General features: G+C 42.7%; 2 protein-coding genes and 1 pseudogene across 4 annotated transcripts; 2 read left to right on the top strand and 1 right to left on the bottom strand.

Moving 5' to 3' along the window:
- Positions 1–1,652: 1,652 nt before the first annotated feature.
- Positions 1,653–2,180, top strand: LOC113622982 (double homeobox protein A-like). Its single transcript, XM_027111735.1, has one exon. The coding sequence runs from the start codon at positions 1,653–1,655 to the stop codon at positions 2,178–2,180; it is 528 nt and encodes a 175-aa protein (XP_026967536.1).
- Positions 2,181–3,894: 1,714 nt separating this feature from the next.
- PTGDR (prostaglandin D2 receptor) lies at positions 3,895–19,533 on the bottom strand. Of its 3 annotated transcripts, none has more exons than XM_027111240.1 (3): positions 18,172–19,533; positions 11,952–12,092; positions 3,895–5,404 (listed from the first exon to the last, which is right to left on the bottom strand). In XM_027111240.1, the coding sequence occupies exons 1-2, from the start codon at positions 19,212–19,214 to the stop codon at positions 11,996–11,998; spliced, it is 1,140 nt and encodes a 379-aa protein (XP_026967041.1). In that variant the 5' UTR covers positions 19,215–19,533; the 3' UTR covers positions 3,895–5,404; positions 11,952–11,995. The 3 variants fall into 3 exon arrangements, with proteins under 3 accessions (XP_026967041.1, XP_026967044.1, XP_026967043.1); XM_027111243.1 differs by having other exon boundaries at positions 18,369–19,533; XM_027111242.1 differs by lacking the exon at positions 3,895–5,404 and having other exon boundaries at positions 10,131–12,092; positions 18,369–19,533.
- The window catches only part of LOC113622981 (NADH dehydrogenase [ubiquinone] 1 beta subcomplex subunit 8, mitochondrial pseudogene), a 30,812-nt pseudogene continuing 28,738 nt past the window's right edge, over positions 19,213–21,286 (top strand).

Genomic DNA, 21,286 nt, shown 5'->3' with positions numbered 1-21,286 from the left:
AATTAATACACTCCATTTTGGAAGACTGCTTGCAGTATGTACCAAAGACAAAACTTATGACCTAGCAATTACATTCCCACTTATTTCCTTAAGAGAAATGCATGCTTACGTTCCTAAAAGATGTGTACAAGAATGTATATTACTATCTGTAATAGCCCCAACTAGAAATAACTCAAATGTCTATCTACAATGGAATGGAATAACCTATTGTGATAAATTCATACTATGGAAGACTACACACTACAACGCTGAGTAAACAAAATATAGCTATCTGAACAACATGGATGAATTTCATAAGCATAACGCTGAATGAAAAAAAAGCCAAGGACATACTGTGTGACTTATTTTTCCTATTTCAATAAAGTTCAAAAGTAGACAAAATTAATACATGATATTAGTACCTGTTGTGGGTGAGGATGGTAGCGAAAACGGGTGCTTTAGAGGCCTGAGATTCTGGTGGTATTCTGTTTTTTGATCTGGGTGCTGGTTACTTAGTGTGTTTAATTTGTCTACTTATAGTTTCTATACTTTTCTGTATGTATATTATAATTTAATAAAAAGTAAATTGGGAGATATGCCAAATGGATCAATAGATCAAGTGCAATCCCAGTAAAACTCCCGGCAGGTTTTTTTGGTTTGTTTTTGGTGTAAATTGGCAAGCTTATTTTAAATTTTATACAGAAACACAAATAACTAAGATTAGCAGGGTCCACTTGAAAAAGAATTAGGTAGAAGAAATAGTGTACCAGGTACTGTAAAATTACAGTAACTAAGAAAACAAGTCAATGGAATAGTATAGAGAGACTACAAAAAGACACAAATTTGGAAACCTGATATGTGACAGAGATAATATTTAATACCATTGAGGAAAGGATGAATTTTTCGATTAAAAGTTCAACTGAAGACAACTGGTTATTTATATGGTAAAAAAATATAAAACTGAATATCTACATCACACCATACACAAAGTAAATTATAGGTGGATTGACACCCAAGAGTGAAGGTAAAACTATAAAGCTTTTATAAAATAATGTGGAAAAATATTTCATGATTCCATGTTAGGAAAAAAATTTTCAATCAGGACATAAAAAGCTTAACCATAAAAGAAAAGCTTAATAAATTAGATTCCAATAAATAAAAGCTTCTGTTCATTAAAAGTCACCATAGAGAGACTGAAAAGACAGATTACAGAATGGGAAAATATTTTTGCAACACATATAACTAACAAAGTAACAGTAGATAGGACATCTACAAGTCAATAAGAAAAAAAAAGACATTATATGATAAACCTAGGCAAAAGACTTGAACAAAAGTTTTATAAAAAGAGAACTTCCAAACCAATTAATCTACGAAAAGTTGTACAACATCATTAATAAAAAGGAAAACACATTAAAACCTCAGTGAGAAAGCAGCCACATAGCACAGGGGGATCAGCTCGGTGCTTTGTGACCACCTAGAGGGGTGGGATACGGAGGGTGGGAGGGGAGGGAGGGAGACGCAAGAGGGAAGAGATATGGGAACATATGTATATGTATAACTGATTCACTTTGTTATAAAGCAGAAACTAACACACCATTGTAAAGCAATTATACTCCAATAAAGATGTAAGATCTCTCTTTTGGTGGAACCAGGCTTCGGAGCTCCCTTCCAAGATGGTTGAAGACAATTCTCCATACAAGGCCGTGGCAACAAAGTGTAGACGCAGCCGCACCAAATTCACAGAAGAGCAATTGAAAATCCTCATTGATGCATTCAACAAAAAACCTTACCCGGGTTATGCCATCAAACAAAGACTTGCTTTGGAAGTCAACACTGAAGAGTCTAGGATCCAGATATGGTTTCAGAATCGAAGAGCTAGGCACAGGTTCCTGAAAAGACCTGAGAAGAACTTAGACTTAAGACAAGACCGAGCTTACCCTGAAGAGAACATTCAAGGTGTGAGAGACAGACGATGTCGTACCAGCTATACTTCTTCCCAATTACAAACTCTTATGAATGCGTTCATGGAAAACCCTTATCCTGGGATTGATTCCAGACAGCAACTTGCTGAAGATATTGGGGTTCCAGAGTCAAGAGTCCAGATTTGGTTTCAAAACAGAAGATCTAGACTCCGTATCCAGAAGAAAAGAGAACCCGAAGAAGGTTCCGCCCAAAGACAAAACCAGGGACAAGATCTCTGAGATGGGAGCGTTCAAGGTTTACAGAATGGCACTCCCTAGTGACTGTTTTATTTCCCTGGAGCCAGAACAAGGTGAACAGAGAGACAAATTCAGTGTATTTGATGTCATCAGCCTGGACTCCAGATCGGTTCTCTTCCTGGCAACATACCCTTCCAAACATACTTTCGCCTTCTTCTCCGTCTTCTGGAAATGGTAAACAGGACTTCAGGAATCAGAGGCAGATGATACAAAGTACCACACAGCCCTAGTGACTGAACCTAGATTTAGAGTTCAACAGATCTCGAGAACAATGCAAGTCAACTTATTAACACCATTTTTATGGTCATACAAATAAATGACCGATTCAAGTAAAAATCATCAAAACATATGTGGTACTGTGACTTTGATCAACTGTGCTGATGTACTGAAGCCTCCATAAAAACCCAGAAGGATGGGGTTCAGAGCTTCTGGGTTAGTGAACGCATGGCGGAGAGGAGAGCGATGTACTTGAAGAGGGCATGGAAGCTCGAGCCCCTTCTCACATACCTCGCCCTATGTATCCATCCGGCTGTTGACTCATATCCTTTAATATCTTTTGTAATAAATCTGTAATCTAGTGAGTTTCCTGAGTTCTGTGAGCCACTGTAGCAAATTAATCAGACCCAAGGAGGGGGGTTCGTGGGAAACTCTGATTTATAGCCTGGTGGTCAGAAGTACAGGTAATAACCTGAACTTGAGATTGGCGTCTGAAGGCAGAGGAGTTGTAACGGAGCAGGAGCTTATGGTGATTTCCCAGGACAGATCCCCCCACCCCCATATCCTCTGCCTGCTTTTTGTCTGTAGAAAAACTTAAGCTGAAGAATAAATTTAATCAGAGAAATGAGAAAAATGCAGAAATGAAGGAAAACAGTCCAACAAGATGAAATAATAGTTCAGCTATTAAACAAAGTCAAGGATCTTTAGTTCCTTCTCAAGGCTATAGATCATATTCTGAGCCATATCCTTTAAGCTGTTTTGTAGATACTGAAACCCCACCAGAAGCAAGACGTTAACTACATGATGACCAGACTGCAGCCACAACATAAGCTTCTCCATCTTACACAATTCTGAGAACTCACCTCAAGGAAGTGGGAACAAACTGACCCCGGAATTGAAGATTAACTGCACTTAAAACAATCAAGATGATGCTGACCAGACCACCACGTGAACAGTTTCAAGATGATTGTCAGAGATGACTGCTACGCTTCACGCAGCCACCCCCCCAGGCCTGTGCATTCCTGAGATTCCCCTTTAAAATCCCTTGCCCTTGATTAGCAGTGGGGATTTGTTTTTTTGGAACGTGAGTCTAGCTTCTCCCCAGGATGGTCGGCTTCCTCAATAAAGCTATCTTTGTTTTCACTCAAAAAAAAAAAAAAAAAAAAAAAGATGTAAAACCTCAGTGAGATACCATTAAAAGTTACCAGAATGGCTAAGTCCAGAGATTCAAGTGGAGCAATGCTACCAAACAATGCTGGTGGTATTATAAATTGAAAATCTTTTTTTTTTTTTTTTGCGGTACGCGGGCCTCTCGCTGTTGTGGCCTCTCCCGTTGCGGAGCACAGGCTCCAGACGTGCAGGCTCAGCAGCCATGGCTCACGGGCCCAGCCTCTCCGCGGCATGTGGGATCTTCCCGGACCGGGGCACGAACCCGAGTCCCCTGCATCGGCAGGTGGACGCTCAACCACTGCGCCACCAGCGAAGCCTGGAAAACAATTTTTTTATAATATAATAAAGTAGAAGAGACACATACCCTACAATTCCAAAATTCCCCTCCTAGGTATTAGACATACTCTTTTACCCGTCTGACATAGTAATGATAAAATAGCCAAAGCAGCATTGTTTGTAATAAACAAATCGGGAACCAACCTAAATGTTCATTGGCAGCATATGATATATTCATACAATAGAATATTATTCGGCAATGATATCATATGAACTGCAGCCACACAGACAGTGAGGTGAATCTCAAACATAATACGTAGTGGATGCTGCCCACATCCCTTTTTTCAGGCCAGGGCACCCACTCCTCAGCCCCTATGAGCGTTGCCTGCTAATAGTTCACAGGTGGCCCCTGCTCTGGAAAATTGCCCGACCTGAAGGCCGCCCCCAGTACACCCAGGCCAAAGATTGCTTATGACACGCGGTACCAACACAGTGGTGCTTTCCAGGCTCCATGGTCCCTTGGGGATCAGGCTGAAGCCGAGACCTCATCCTTGCTTAGCTCTTGTCCCTGCCCTGTCCCTGTGTCCTTTACCACCTTTTTCCTGAGGGTACGAGCTCCACAAATCACACACACCTGAATCCCTGTCTCTCCTCTGCAGGGGAGGAATCTGATCTGAGACAGTGCTAAGCTAGGGAGAAAGACACAAGAGAGTACATGTGTTATCCCAACATCAGGATAGTGTTCACCTCTGGTTCTGTTTCTTGACCTGCACGGCGTTTTCTTGAATGGTCACTTTATAACTATTAAACAGTATATGCACGTTTTATGCACCATTTAATATGATACAAAAAAGTTAACATTTCCAAGTAATTGGAGAGTTTTTTTGGTTTCCACTTAAATAAAAATGTGTTTCCTAACCAGAGAAGATGAAATGTTCGATTTCTGCCTTCTTACATGTGTTGAGATTTCCCTTGTAGCCGAGTATAACATCAAGGCTTATAACTGTTTCATGTATCGTATTTATCAACAAAGTATGCTATGGATTTGTGTATAATTTGTATAGCCATTGATTTAATAGTCATGATTGCATTAGTTATCTATGACTGCAGAAAAAATTACCCCCAAATTTAGCGACTTAAAACAACATTTTTCTCACGGTTTCTGGGTGATTTTGAGCGCCGCTCAGCTGGGTCCTCTGGGTCTCTCTCAAGGTCGCAGCAGAGGCGTTGGCGGGGGCTGCAGCCATCTCAAGGCTGGATTCGGAAGTTTCCACTTCCAAGAAGGTTCATGCGGCTGTAGGAGGATTCAGTTCCTCATGGGTTGTTGCACTGAGGCCTCCAGCTCTGGACAGGCTGTTGGCTAGGGACCTCCCTCAGTTTTTTGCCCATGTGAGCCTCTCACAGCATGGCAGCTGGTTTCCATCAGAGCAAGCACGTGAGGCAAAAGCCACAGTCTTTTCTGTTACCAAAGCTGGAGTGTAACGTCCCAGATGTTTTTTGCTGTATTCCACTCCTTAGGAGCAAGTTTCTGGGTCCAGCTCGCACTGGAGAGGAAGAGATTTCATTCACAAAGGCATGAACCCCAGGAGACAGGAATCACTGGCAGCTCTGTTAGACGCTGCCTGTTACAATGATATAACTCACCAGCTGACTTCTCCTTTGCTGCTTTGGCGAATCGCTATTATCAAATAAAATCCTGACTGATACTCATCCTGGCTTGCAGTATACAGAGTTTGCATGCACAAAGCAGCTGATCACAAATGAACAGCTAACAGACAGAAGATCCGTCCTTGTCACCAGTAAAGCCTCCTGGCATCCCCAGGAAACATAAGATGGAATGCAGGTGATAAGGTCTAACCCCTTCTTTTGTGCTTAGTCTAGTTTCGCCGGCCTATAAGGGACCATATGCAGAGGTCTTGCACCTAACACGTTGGATTAGTTACCAGCACAAAACCCATGCACCCGAATGCTCTGCTGTCTCGCTGGGCAGTGCACAAGTGCTACACACGACACAATTCAAGATGGCAGTGGCGGGCCGTGTGCAGAGACGCTGCCCGAGGCACTGCGGTCTGGAGCCTAAGAAGCACACCTGCCTAAGCCCCTGGAGAACTCGCCCCCTCCCCGTCTGTGAAGAGCAGGATAAAGAAGCTCCGCCCACAGCCTATCCAGGAGAGCACCTGCTCTAGAATGGGAGCTCGCACCTCTCAGTTCTTTCATCAAAGAATAAAGCTTTCCTGTGCTTCTGAACCAAGTTTGGTCTCGTTCTATTGGTTCCAGTGATATGGGTGAGGAGGACCCTTGTTGGGGTCTGACTCAAAAGGGTGGTAACAGTATGATTTTGAGTATGGGGTTCATGTTTGAAACACTGTCCTTTTTCTCTGCCTGCACACACATAAGGACTGTATCTTTTGCAGTCGTCCAAGCCTCTTGTTAAGCGTGGGTTTGAGCTACTCTGGAGGACCACAGTATGCCTTTCTGCAGGTGTTTCTAAGGCCCCCCCCCAAAGTGAATTACAGGACTATGTCATAGTCTATGCTTAAAAACAGACCATGCTAAATATACTCTGCCTATTGAATAAAAATCCATCTGAGTTTTGAATGATGTGATAACAGAAATAGCAATGTATTTAAACAGATGTCTTTTTATCATTTGATCTATTTTTCATTGCTGGTGGGCATGAAAATCATCCATGACTAGTGATTTTTCAATTTCTCCTGTTTCTAGTGTTTTTTCCTTTGTACTTTTGACATGTTGTTTGGTAAAAATGAGTCAAGGCTGTAAGGTATTCACTACTGATTGTATCTTACAGCCACAGATGAACTTTTTAACCATTTAGCCAATTAAAACTTACCCCAAATTCTACTTTGCCTGATATTACTATTTGTTTCCACTTGAAGGATAGCTCTTTGGTCCCATTTTAGTTTGGGGGGGAGGTCATTTTATTTTGGATGTGTCAATCATAACGAGTAAATCATTGCACTTTGTCTTTTTAACGTAATTGAGGACTCTGAGTGATTTTTAAATTTGGGGGAATTAAAGAAGTCTTCCCAATTCACAATGAATTGTGCTGTGTGACACTTACTGTTTCCATCTCCTATTTGTACCAATAAGAAATTGATGTCAGCAAACTATCAACTTCATTGTTTGTCCAGGTGTCTATATAATGCACTACTAGGCTAATCTTGAATGTCAATTATCTTTGATTTAGGGCTTTGCTTTTAGATCTTTGCCCCATACTGCAGCACTTGGTAACATTTGCCCTAAATTGTATTATTTTTATATTCTAATTTGTCCTGGGTTTCTGATTGGTTTGTAAGAGGTTTCTATGAATTAAGAATCATTATAGGGCTTCCCTGGTGGCGCAGTGGTTGAGAGTCCGTGCAGGGGACACGGGTTCGTGCCCCGGTCTGGGAGGATCCCACATTCCGCGGAGCGGCTGGACCCGTGAGCCGTGGCCGCTGAACCTGCGCGTCCGGAGCCTTATTCTCACTGGTGTCAGGATTTAAGTAGCAAAAAGTAAAAAACAAAGAAACAACCAAGTTTATTTCTTCTTCTCTTTGTATTTGATATCATTTACTCTATAACCAGAGCATGGATGGATTCATTGCAAATATTTTTAAGACTGGACTGACTCCTGAGTACATGCAGTTTTTTTTTTTAATTGTCTGGCAGATTGAAATTTTTACCCTTCTGATATCAGGTGAGACCTGCTGATTTGTTTCAACAAGTTAGGCAATTGTGGAGAGGCAGGGAAAGCAAGCCCTAATTACATAACACTCGTCACCTGTAGGCTCGGCTCTCCTCCACCTGAAGGCCATACTGGGAATACCTAGACCGGCAATCCCAGCCTCACTCCTGAGAGGAATTACAAGAGAAGTCGCCAAACTCTCTTTGCCAGTAAGACAAAGTTGTCTTTACAATTTTTAAATGCCTAATAAATTTTTCATACTGTTAATTTTGTTAATTATGAATTTCTAGTCCTGGATAAAACTGAAACATGTTAATTTCCACAATGTCTATAACAGTAGGAAAAATATGGAGCAAAAAAAAAAGCTGTGCAACTTACCTCTCCCTGGCACTGCTTGAATTCAGCTCCTTCTCATCTCTTTCCCTCCCTGGCAGCAGGGCACTCCTGGGCCTGCATATTTGCCTTTTTTGTCCCTCCTCCCAGTAGAAAGATCATCAAAGGGGGCCCTTTCTTCTGAGCCGATGAACTCCACTTCCAGGCAAGCAGCCCCGCAAGAGAGTCCCACTCTCTTCCTTAACCAGCACCCTGGTCTAGTGCACGGACTGCACAACCACATGAGGCCTCCCACCTGACCATCCACAATTCATACCACCAGCACGGCCTTCCTCAAACTCCATTCTGACTGCACCCTGGCTTCAAAGTCTCCAGCGTGTATATGGGCCCCACGAGAGCTCCAAACCTCCACCCCTGCGCCAAACACCCCTGATGGTGGGAAACTTGCCCCTCTTCTCAGCTTCTTTTCCTGCCACCTCTGCTCATAATTCCCAAGCTTCCGCCAAATGAAGCTACTAACTAAGCCTGGACATGCCACACTCCTTTATTCCTGCATGGCTTTGCACATACTGGTCCTTTAGATGTGAAAGATTTCCCTTCGTGCCTTTCCCCCTTGTCTTCTCAGTCCATTTCTATTCATTCTTTTAAAAAAAGAATTTCACATAAAAGAAATTTTGATGTATTATTTTAAAACTTGGAAAATATGAAGAATTGTGGGAAAAAGTGTCCAGAAAAAAGATAACTGTGGTTCACACTTTCTTTGGTTTATTTTTTCAAGGTATTTTATATGCATATTTAATTATGGATCATACCTTAAAATACATTGTATCGTGCTTTTTATCACCTCGTATTACACTGTAAGCTTTCTTCTCAATTTTTATAAATTATTTGAAAATGTCTTTTTTTAATGGCTACATAATTTTCATGTATGTTTGTGTGTGTATCTATATTATACCTGAAGAGTTTGTTTAACCCGTTTCGGTCAGGTAGATGATTTCATTTTCATCTTTTTGCTATTATAAATAATGCTACAAAGAAGAGTTTTGCACATAACGGTGACAGCCCCTCTGGAAGAGAATTCTAGAGTGGAGTCACTGGAATGGTAGAAAAGAACACTTGTAGGCTCCTGATACGCACTGTCAGGTTGCTATCAAGAAAAGGTGGACAAATTTACAAACTCACCAGGGGAGCACAAGTGTTCCTTTTATCTACTAACAGCCTTTCTGTTATTGACAGTCATAATTATTTTTGTGTGTGGTCCTTGATAATTTGATTTTAATTTAGCATTTCTTTGATTAGACAGGAATTTTTCTACATTTATTAACCACATGTATTTCCTCTTATGTAGACTATTTTAGTTTGATGTAGACTGTTTTTTAGTTTTCAACTGGAGTCAAAATTCCTACTCATCTTCAATATTTCACTTCAGCATCTTCTCACTGTGAAGTTCTGATAACCCTACACAACACCCCTAGTTCAGGTTTCCTCTTCTGTAATGGGACTGTGTGCGCACATTTATCACTGGGATTTCCATACTCTGTTGTAACTGTTTACGTGCTTGTCTCCCCCACTGGACAATGAGCAAATCATGTGCCAGAACTAAGTCTTATGGGTTTTTTTTTTTTTTTTTTTTTTTTGCGGTACGCGGGCCTCTCACTGCTGTGGCCTCTCCCGTTGCGGAGCACAGGCTCCGGACGCGCAGGCTCAGCGGCCATGGCTCACGGGCCCAGCCGCTCCGTGGTATGTGGGATCTTCCCAGACCGGGGCACGAACCCGTGTCCCCTGCATTGGCAGGCGGACTCTCAACCACTGCGCCACCAGGGAAGCCCAAGTCTTATGTATTTTTTTCCTCCGCACCTAACTAATTGCCTGACCCAAGGTATGTGTCAATTAAAACTTATTTAATGTTTAAGGATCTAATGAGTAAATCAATGAAGATCATTGAAGAGTTGACTTTTAACTTAACATGGATTTCATCCAGATGTTATATCTACATTCTGTGTTAAACAGAAAGCACCACTACCTCCTTGGATTAACCTGTGCAAACTTGTTTAAAGGAATACATATGCTAATAGAACAGCCTATAAAAATCCTCACTGTTAAACTGCTAGAGAATGAAAGACTGCTGGTAGCCCTTTACTCAAAACAACAAAACAAAACAAAATAAAAAAACTAAACTAAACTAAAAAAAAAAAAAAAACTAAACTAAAACTAAAAAAAAAAAACTAAAAAAAACTAAAGAAAAGTAATTTTCTTTGCAAAATATCATAAAGTTATGTTTATTGATGTATCTGGGAACTTTTCAAATGATCTTGATAATGATCATAACACACCTTCCAAAAGTAGAGCATGAAACAGATGCACTTCCTCTGACAATGAAACACATAAAGGTACTTACAAATTAAATATACAAACGAGAGTTAAACTTGAAAACAAGTGCATTTTTCATCACATCATACTCTCAGATTATAATTCCTGTATTCCTAATTTGGCCATTTCACAGTTTTGCTACACACAAAAATTACACGTATATTTCCAGGTCAATACTACCTCTGAGATAAACCAGAGGTGAAAAAATGGGGCTGCTGCTAAGCTGAAAGTAAGGCAAATACTCTGATCTTTGGAAGGGATGGCTGAATGGGGGTTTCAGGCTATTCAGATGTCCAGCTCAGAGTCTGAGTGTGTCAGGTACACCACAGATGCTGAAACCCCTCTGACGCCCCCATGAAAAAACTTTCATCTTTTACCCAAGGTGAAAGTTCTTCCCTGCAGGCTGGGTCTACGGTCTCTTGCTTAGTTTAACAGCTGCAGCTGTATTTTCCCCACTTTTCCCTTTTGGTCATAGTGTTGCTAACCTTTGTAAACATTATGTACAATTAAAGTGCTTGGTGGTGCTCCATCTGGGCCATATTCTGCTCCAGATTGAAAGCGTATCTCTCAGGAACCTCAATAAGGTCTTACGGTCTCCACCAAGGGCAGAATATGGCTCTAACATGTAGACGTTAAGGTCATTGTCACTGCTCTCAGCTGAGGCTGACTGAGTCCCGAGTGAGCTTGTCCCTGTGCTGAATGCCCGGCTGTGTCACAGCCGTGCTTAGTAAACACACTCTCTGGGAAGTCATACATCCCTGTCTTCCAAAGACCATAAATCCCTCCCCACCAAAGAATTATTTTGATAAAACTACAAAATGGAGGTTCCAAAAACTGAAACAACATTTTGTAGCCCACTCCAAATTTTCATGCCTACTGACACCCCTACCTCAACACACAAGAAACTGGACTTCAAAGGGTAAAAAGAATTTTTTCTTCTCTAGGGTGTAGATCATAGTCACATCTTGCCTTTCGTTTACTTATTTACAGCTTCGCCTCTTCACACAAGGTGGTGAGCGTTTTCCCAGAGGGTGGCTGGGGGAAGGACCCTCCAAACGCCTCACCTAGTTATATTTTCTATCACCCTTTTCAGAGGAGCATCTATAATTCAGGCTATATTTGTATCAGTTGGCAAAGGAAAGAATTAAACAGGGGCAATTGTGATGCAAAATAAACAAATCAGGTTCCACTAGAAATAAAGAGGGTAAGAAAATTTAAGAACACCTATCACATAATTGTAAACTGTGTTGTTTCTACTGAATTTAAATAAAGACCCAGAGGTCTCAAGACCGCCTTAAAAAATTAGGGACACCAAGTACAAACAATGGAATAATTACTATCATTGCTTTAAGACTTTTAACATTGTTTACAATATATGAAATTGTAGTTGCTACTCAAAATGAAAAACCCCACTGAACTGGTTCTCGAATAAAGAGTGACAACACATTATTAAGATCGATCGAATAGTTTTGAAAATACATTTAGATGTTTTGTTATGGGACATAGCTTTTAAGGATATAATTTCTAAGATATTTTTGATCATGGTTCTTTGCCAGAAAATGTGATATATTCCTGAGTTTACCAGAGAGGTTAACACACCGTCACAGCCTGGATTCCATGCTAGTTCCGCAAGAATTGCTGTGCCAGTTTCTATACATAAGAGGCCTTATGAAAATCTTGTGAAAAAACATCCGAAATACCGATGTTCTGAAAATGATGAAAATCCAAGGGTCCACAATGGAGATCACAGAGAGGAAGCGTAAGGCTCGGAGGTCTTCAATTTCTTCAGCAGTTCCATTTTTCTCGTGAACAGCTTTAAACGCTCCGTAGTAAGCACGATACTGTTTTAAAGAAAAACATTCAATTAGGAGAGCGGAAGGTCGATGGCCGCAACAAATTCACTTACTTCACTTAGGAAACATTACTTTTCCGTAAGAGTACGGCAGCTTGGCTTGGAGTATTCATTTGGGTAAATTTATAAGCAGCTAAGGCCACCACAGTGGATGGGTGCCAGTGAGAAGCCAGGGAGGTGCAGGGCCGACCTGGGAGGCTCAGTGGAAGCCAGGTCCTCCTGGGAGCCCCTGGCTAAGTCCCTGGAGCTGGTCCACCTGTGGTGAGTGTGGCAGGGCTAGAGTTGCCCGCTCCCTACCTGGCGGTGTAGAGGAAGCGCTGAAGTGGGACAAATCTAGTCTACTGAGTCGTTTACAGAGTCACCTCACTCCCATAGATACTGATTCTCTTCCCTTTTTCCTCTGCCTCCTTCCTGTCCTCGATTCTTAGTTAGCCCAGAAATAAGTCACACTTGTGAAATGTCACATGTGTGGAGACACCCATGAAACAGAAACTTGTTTCTTCTTTCTCTGAATTTTTTTTATTGAAGTATAGCTGATTGGCAATGTTTTAGGTGTACAGCATGTATATGTATACATATAAATGTATTTTTTTCTTTTTCAGATTCTTTTCCAATATAGGTTATTACAAGATATACAGTTCCCTGTGCTATACAGCAGGTCCTTGTCTATCTATTTTATATATAGCAGTGTGTATCTGTTAATCCCAAATCCCTTATTTATCCCTGCCCCTGATTTCCCCTTTGATAGCCATAAGTTTGTTTTCTATGTCTGTGAGTCTATCTGAAACAGAAACGTTTAATCAACGTGAAGAGACAGGACATATTCCAGTGGAAAGACAGAAGACAACTTGTGTAAATTACTCATTTTTAGCACAGATGCTTATCATTCTGTGGTCGTCACCCTCTTTTCAGACTAGGAAGAAAAAAGAAACATACACAGAGCGATAAGCCTATTTACCTGTGCCCAGCCACTCCTGTATTGTCTTGCTCTTCCTTGAGCTCTCTGGCCTCTTGGGAGCCCTGCAAACTGCTTTATCCCTTTCCTGCCATTCAGCCGACACTGCTGTCTAGACCAGCACTACAACTGTCTCCCACTCAGTTGGAGGCCAGCCACTTTTTCTCAGTGCTCTTACATTGCCCATGCTCATTAAGATTCTAAATCCATAATGGGACAAAATGGACTCTAATGGTCCAGAAAATATGCAAACTCAACGTTAATGGGAGGGGATATGAATAAGTACACAGACCAGACCCATTCAACGCAATCAGGGATATGAGAAGATGTATGTTCTCATAATTGTTTCCTTACCTTTTTATTCTCTTTTCTGTAGGCTCAGATACTCCCATCTAGTGCACTTAGGAAGACGGAGTTTATCTGGAAGCCCTCTCCCATCATCACTGCTTAATAATACTAAGAGTAATAATAATGGCTAATGTCCACACAGAGCTTCATATTCTCAGGCACCGTTCTAAGTGTTTGACTTTTAAAAGTTTGTTTCATCCTTACGAAAGTCCTGTGAAGTAAGTATGTTCATTATCTCCATTTTACAGATGTGGAAATTGATTACATGCTCAAATCCTAGTTTCTTTCCAGGTTGACCTAAAACATTACCCCCATCACGAAGCCTCTGGTGATGGTTAAGGTGGTGGTTGAGCTCATCAGCTTTAGAGTCCGACCATCCAGGTTAGATAGAATCGCCTCACTGGCTGTGTTACTTCAAGCAAGTTACTCTGTTTCCTCATCTATACAATGGGGATAATTGCACCTATCTTTCAGGATTGTTATGAAATTTGCATGAGATAGTATGAGTACAACCTTGAGAACAGGTCCTTGCATTAAGAATAATTCAATAATTAGCTATTATTATTATTTTATCAATTAGGAGTCAATCCTTTCCTTTTCTAACTCCTTTCTGGCCCTAGTCACTCCTTCTCACCCCCAGTATTATAGCTCTGTGGGCAGATGTGATGTTTCTCTCATTTTATATCCCCACAATGAATTACAGTGCCTGGAATGTTGTAGGTTCCAGATCTGAGATGAATGAATAAATGGATGACAACAGGCTACACACTTGAGTTGATTGAAAAAGCAAACACTTTTTATGACTTTAATCTTTCTATCTGCTCCTTTCTCCTCAAAGTAGAGTGCAGCAAGATATAATTCTTACTATTTGAGAATGCTTGATTAGTTGGGATCTGGGTAACTGAATGATGTTTATATAATTAAGACACATTTTATTTCTGTACACTATTTATCCATATCAATTCTATTGCATATTATTAGGTTATTTGTACTTTCAAGTCACCTGATTTGTATTAGAAATGTAATATTCTACAAACGGCCTTTTAATTTTATTTATTTTTTGAGTTTACTAAAAGTATGACAAATTTATTCCCTTGTGACAGTGATCAAAGTACATATTCTATTAATTCTCACAAGACATCCGTTTGAACACAATCTAGACTTTTGAAAAATCCTCTGATGATCAATGGTATTCCTGGCTTGTTCAACGCATGCAGGTCATTACACAAAGAGAACTGGTGTGAGAAGAGCGCCCTCTGTTGAAATTAGGGGTGCACAAAAAAATGTTGCTGTTGCCTGTTCTCTAGCGACAGCTTGGCTGGGCATCCCTGCTTAGGACAGCAACATTGATTCCAACGCCCTCTCCCATTCAGTTCATCCATCACCACACCCGAGACCTCATCCTCTGCTCTAGCTCTTTAAATCCACTTCTGACCCTTTTCCCTGGGCCAGTCTCTTGCTACCACCCCTTACACAACTTTAACAGCCTCCTATGGATGGAGCATCCCACCCATTCTTTCTGCTCAACAAAATGAAACACACACACACACACACGCACACACACACACACACAAGAGTTATCTCAATGCATGCAGGAGGTCCTCTAACCACTTCTCTGACTCCATGGATTCTGATATATGCGATTACACAAGCTTGTGCATACCTTTACCTGGCTTCTCAAAACCTCTCAACTACTATGTTGCATCTATTCGTGAAAACCCTCTTTCAGCCATTCCTGCTTCCCGACCAACCTCCAAAACACTGTGGTTTTCTAAGGTAAAAATAATTTTGATGAAAATACTTCGTATACATTAAAGAACGTGCTGCAAACTGCCACTAAAGCTCCTCCCATATTCTCTATACTTTCTTTTTACCGTATCAAATTGGAAATTTGAGAATTCAATCTAAACATCTTGCTCTAATCCAGCATTATAACAAACTTAATTAAAAAATCATATTCCAACAAATTTTTCACCAGCTTAATGAAATACAATATTTATGTGATGAGCAAGATTTTTTTTTTTAAGTTTACCCACCTTCACATACAGCCTTATTTTTTCCAATCACTAAATCCTTTCCTTAGAAAAGTGATTTTCAAAGAATGGGCATCTTTAATACTCTTTCAGTGTGTCTATGTGGTCAAAACTATTTTCATAAAAAGATGTTACTTGTCTTTTTTCACTTTCATCCTCTCATAAGTGTACAGTGAGTTTCACAGAAGCTGCCTGATGTGTAATGAATGATATCATCACTCTCATGGCTAATGGAATATGTGCTGTATACTCCTGCATTTTCTAGACCTTTCTAAGGTAATACATACATACGTGCATTTTCAGAGATTGTTCTCAGTGCTTCTGTGCTCTTAACATGTTTTTTCCCATGTTACCTGCTAATATTACTACACTTTATTACCATTCATTAAATAATTTTGAAATCTCAAACTTCTCTTTCACCTATGCAAAAACACAAGCAATAAGTACATTGTAACTTGTTTTACAATAATATCTAAAATTTTTCTTATTTTTAATTTCTAATATTGTAAATACTAATAGATATAATCCACATAAATAAAACATCTTTGGGCCCTTAATAATTTTTAAGAGTGAAAAGAGGGTCCTTAGACTAGAACAAGTTTGAGAACCACTGCCTTAAAATATTATACTATCTTCGGAGGTCATATTTCTTAATTTTCTGTGTCTAGCAGGCAATTATAATAAATGGAAGTTATAATTAGTAATAATAATTAGTAATAATAAATTTTGAGGCCACCAGGCACCTGGTTAGTGTGTATGTATGTGTATATAACACTTCAAATCTTCAAAACTATCTTACAGAGTAAGAATAGTTATCTGCATCACAGATGAGGAAACTGAGGTTAGAAAGGATAAGTAAGTACTTTTATGCTTAGTAAGTGATGAGACCTGATTCAAACCCATGCTAAAGCCCTTATCCTTTCTAGAAATGATACCTCCTGTGAAGAATGCTGTCTGCATTGCATGTCTTTGAAACTTTACAAGTTTTTTAGAAAATCATTTTCAAATCCATTATTTCCTTCAATCCTCACAAGCCCCTGTGAGTTATTCAAATCTCCTTAGAGAGTCGTCAAATGGAATGTTCTTTCCAATGTATTATGCTTTCTGCATTATTCTTACTAAAACATTCAAACTCAGGACATAATGTCCAGGCATTCGGTTAATTTCTGCTTTTATCACAGCACAGGTAAGCAAGGCTCTTATTCTAGAGCAAGGATCCGAAAACATATTCTGTAAAGGGCCGAAGAGCAAACATTTTAGGTTTTATGAGCCAAGAGGCAAATCGTGGATATTTAGTAGGTACTTACTAACAGGAGGGAAAACACATTTCTACAATTTTAACTGATGGAATTAAAAATGTGATAATAATTGAGTACAATTTTTGGTAACACATGTCTACTAAGGAGAAGAGTGAGTCTTTTTCTTGGAATCATATTTGATTGGGGTTCAGAGTTCATGTGCCCTGTCATCAAATTTATGGTACATGTTTATTTATAAAAACTATTCTTAACTCCAGGGCTGCACTAAAACAGTGCGCAGGACGTATTTGGCCTGTGGGCTGTGATTGCTAAGTCTGGTTCTCAAAATGTGATCCCCACATCAGCAGGTGAAGAAGAGGCTGCTGAATTCTTCAAACATGTCTGCATCAGAAACTCTGGAGAATGGGGCCCAGCCAACTCTGCTTTTCAAAGCACTGCTAAAGAGTCTGAGTGTGCTAAAGTTTGAAAACCACTGCTAAATCTCTATACCTCTATCTCTATCTCTCTATCTATATCTCTGTCTCTCTGTTTATATAGATAGAGATTTATTTATTTATCTTGGGGAGTTCTGATCCTAACCCAGAGAGCTCTTTGCCCAACACATTAAGGCCTTCATTTAAGGGAAAAATCACACTATATTTCACTTTCATCCACCCTTGAAAGTAATGTCCCAAGCTGCTACACTGCCATGAGAAACTTAACTTTCCTATTCACATAAGTCTCGGGACTCCAAGGGGTCTGGAGAGGGAGAGGAGCAAGGCTGAAAAAGGTTTCTCAAGCCTCAGTCACTCCTAGGTGTCTTGGCCAGGGTCACAAGACCTAATTTGCAGGGAAATTACCTGCAAAACGATGAAGTAATTCAATCTGCACCACCACCCCCATTAGTGATTGAAACCCAAGATAATGGCTTTACATGTCACCTCGCTTGCCAAGATAGAAACACAACCTGTCGAGACAGGTTGTCAGAACGACACCACCAGCGGAAACGTTCCTACACATCTGCTAATCCAAACAGCCTCTCCGCCTCTGTCGCCACCATCCCCCGCAGCTGCAGTACCAGAAACAGCATCCGCCACTCCTCAAAGTTTACTCACGAGTTAAAAAATACCTAAACCTATGCTTTTAGTCACTCACATGTGCAAATCACTTTGGCAGGAGTACACCTTCCCTTATTCCCTTTCCACGCCAACACCGGGGAGAACTCCCAGGTGCCATTTGCCCATTTCTGACGCCACTAAAATCATGGGCGGGTGTAACGAAATAAAACCTCGCGTAGCCATCGAGAAGTGGTAAAGGACTCGTATTGCCAAGGAGGAATCAAGGTCTGCTTCTCAAAGTCCTGAGGTGCATAAATAACCCTGAGATCTTCCCAGAGGAAAGCAGGGAGGAGGGGGTTCTGCTAACTGGAGAGGTTCTGTGGGGCTAAGGGGACACCATCCGGCTCCGGCTTTCCCTACCTTTCTGTGGCTTTACCTTTTTTGGCTCAACAAATTGGGTTCTATCTCCTGGGGGCTGTGGAGGGAAGCTGATCCGGGGAACGCAGCAACAAACCCTCCTGGCTCAGGGCGCAGCTTCTCTTGCATAGCGTCCAATGCGCCCCACCCTTCCCTCCCGGCAACTGCGGCCCGACGCGCTTCAGTCTCCCGCAGCCTTAGCGCCAAGCGACTCACAATTAAAGGCAGGGAGCACATGGTGAAGAGCACAGTCATGAGGGCTAACAGCAGGAGGTGATCCAGCTCCTCCAGGGGCTGCGGGGTCTCTTCCCTCTCGCCGGCGGCCAGCTCTGCTCGTTCCTTGGGGCCAGAGCGCGGGAGCCGCCGCAGCCGCAGGTGCATCGCGTAGAGGTTGCGCATGGCGCTCAGGTTGCACAGCACGACCGCGAGGACCAGCAGGAGCATGAGGCTGGCGTAGAGCACTGAGTAGCTCAGCACTGACAGCGAGCGCTCCTCGTGGACCATTTGGATGAAGCACCAGGTGCCGGGGCAGTACTGCACGAACTTCCCGAAGCCCGCGAAGGGCAGCGAGCAGAAAGCGAGGCAGAAGGCGCCCACGACAGGCGCCACCAGTGCGCCCCGGCGCGGGGTTATGTACCGTCGGTAGAAAAAGGGATGCCCCAGGGAGAGCCAGCACTCCAGGGCCATGGCCAGCAGCTGCAGCGTCGAGGCAAGCCCGAAGAAGGACATGAAGAAGGCGAAGGTTTGGCACAGCGAGCTGCCGGATGCGGGCGCCAGGCCCCTCAGGCTCCGGTTCTGCGCGTAGGCGGACAGCACGAAGGGGCTCACGAGGGACTTGCCCAGCAGGTCGGTGACCGTCAAGCCGCACACCAGCACGTAGAAGACGGAGGGCGCCGGGCGCGGCGAGCGCCGCGGGCACGTCCGCAGCCCTGAGCGCGCCAGCAGCCCCAGGGCTAGCAGGTTGCCCAGGAGGCCCGTGCTGAAGAGCAACCCGCCCAGCGTCGCTGAGTTTCCCTTCTCCACCGACGTGGTGTTGCAGCAGCGGTAGAACAGCGGCCTCATGGCGGGAGGCGCGGCGAGCCAGAGCGGAGGCTGCGGGAGGGCTGGGGCCACGGCGTCTGCGTGCAGAGAAGCCCCCCGGCCGCCCCAGGCGCGGCTCCGCCAGAGAGGCTGGGCCGTCAAGGAAGCTCGGCGGATGGCGGTGCGCTCACCACAGCAGGCGCCTCTTATCTCAACTCTCGGGTCACACCCCGCCCCTCGGGGCGGGACGCACTGCAGGCTGCGCACCCGGCGCCGGCTTCGCAGAGACCCCCGGCAGCCGAGTGAAGAGCTCCGCCCCAACGCGCCGGGTTCTGAGGAGACAGGTCCTCAAGCCCAGAGTCGGAAGAAGGGAGGGAGGGAGGGGAAAAGTAGGCAGACTCCCAGCATCCAAGACCAGTCCTTCCTGCGAGGCAAGAGAACTACTGAAATGGAGGGGAAATTAAGCCGCCGCCACTGCGAGGAGAGGGGCCCGAGGAGGAGGTGGTGGCGTGGAGGGACTCTAGCGGTGGCCGAGAAGAGGCTGGGAGGCTGAGAAAGAGCTACCACTAGTTTTCGCATTAGTGCTTTAAGGAGGGGAAAAGGTAACCAACCTTCGCATAACACCTAAGCCTTAGCTCCATTCTCTTCTAGATCCTGAAACAGGAACAATGAGCTTCATTGCCTAGGTGAGGAAACTGAGATCTTGGAAGGTTAAGTCATCTCCCAAGGTGACAGAGCTAGTACTTGAGCTGGACCTGGAACCCGGATCTTCTGTTTATAGAGTCCATCTGTCTTGCTTTCATGGCTTCTCCTCTCAAGATTTCAGGCAAGTGGCTCCAGGGAAAACCAAGAGGAGATGTTGTGTAGCGTGAATCACGGTGGTTGTGTAAACATGGTGGGAGGAAGATGGTTAAGAGTGCTGATAACGTCAGACCCGGGTTTATGTCCTGGTTCTGTTACTCACTGTGTGACCCTGAGAGGCTTGCTTAACCTCGCAAGAAGTAACATCTAACCAGCTTGTTTGGCTCTTTTGAAACATAGGGATAACACGTGTAAAGTGCGAACACATAGGAAGCACTAAGTACATACTTTTGTCAGGATTCTATCATGTTTTAGGAAGGCTGTTTTAGTAGCTAATGTTTAACTGCAATTTTGAGACCAGAAAGTAGGAGACTTAGTTTGGAGCTTTTTCACTCTGGTTTGTGACTACTAGAAAACATTTCTGCCCTCCTGGCCTTTCACTTGGCTGCATGATAGAGTGGAGGGAGTTAATTGTGCTTAGCGTGACTTATTTCTTTAATTAACACTTGACACCCTGGGAAAGAAACTGGCTTGAGTGTGGAATTTCGGGGGGATGACCAGGACCCTATTACATAAGGAAGTAGATTATGCCTTGGCTTGAAGAAGCTCATTTTGTGGCTCAGTGCCTGTTCTGATGGACAGACTCAGGGAGAGAGTAAGACCGGGCTTTAGACGTAAAAGCCTAAAGGGTAGCCGGAGAGGCTGCTTTCAGCTGGCCAGTAATTCAAGTCTTGGGGTGGAGACAAAGAGTCCAAGCTTTGGAATTTGATCTTTCTGAACTCCACCACTAGCTGTGACCCACGGGTTAGTTTACTTAATCTCTCTGAGTCCGTTTCCTCATAAATAGGATATGGGACTTATGCTGACCTTGTAGGGTTATTGTGAAGCTGAGAAAGCATAAGGCTTTTGGCATAGAGTAATAAAAATAGTGAGAGCTAACATTTATAAGCCCCTGTTTATATATGCTGAACACTCTCTAATCCTTTCACATCTATTGACTCAATTAATAGAAGGTCTTCCGAGGGCTTAGTTCCCTTCTACCTCTCGCTCCCACCACCTCTTATTCCCACCTCCAGCCCCTAACAAATAATGATGGACTTAGAGGAGCTCCATTTGAGTTGATGAAGAGGAAGAAGTAGCAGGCCCGATAACCAAAGGGCACAAAAATCTGATGAATCTGAGGTCTCTCTAGACAGACAGCCACACGTATGCACAATTTATACCAATTTCAGTGTGTTCACAGTTTCCTGAAGTCTCGCTATGCTGTCTGGAGGAGGCCCAATAGACTCTAGGTTAAGAATCTTCCTCGAATG

The sequence above is a fragment of the Aethalodelphis obliquidens genome, unplaced genomic scaffold, assembly GCF_003676395.1.
Source record: "Aethalodelphis obliquidens isolate GAN/ISIS:26980383/991018 unplaced genomic scaffold, ASM367639v1 scaffold10, whole genome shotgun sequence".
Taxonomy (NCBI): Eukaryota; Metazoa; Chordata; class Mammalia; order Artiodactyla; family Delphinidae; genus Aethalodelphis; species Aethalodelphis obliquidens.
Note: the sequence above shows the minus strand (reverse complement) of the source record. Positions and strands in the feature narration are given on the sequence as shown.

Excerpts from the sequence above, each read along its gene's own strand:
- LOC113622982 (XM_027111735.1), top strand. The coding sequence starts at position 1,653 with ATGGTTGAAGACAATTCTCCATACAAGGCCGTGGCAACAAAGTGTAGA.
- PTGDR (XM_027111240.1), bottom strand. The coding sequence starts at position 19,214 with ATGAGGCCGCTGTTCTACCGCTGCTGCAACACCACGTCGGTGGAGAAG. Across the intron at positions 12,093-18,171 it reads AATTTGTTGAGCCAAAAAAG|TATCGTGCTTACTACGGAGC; the intron begins GTAAAGCCACAG and ends TCTTTAAAACAG.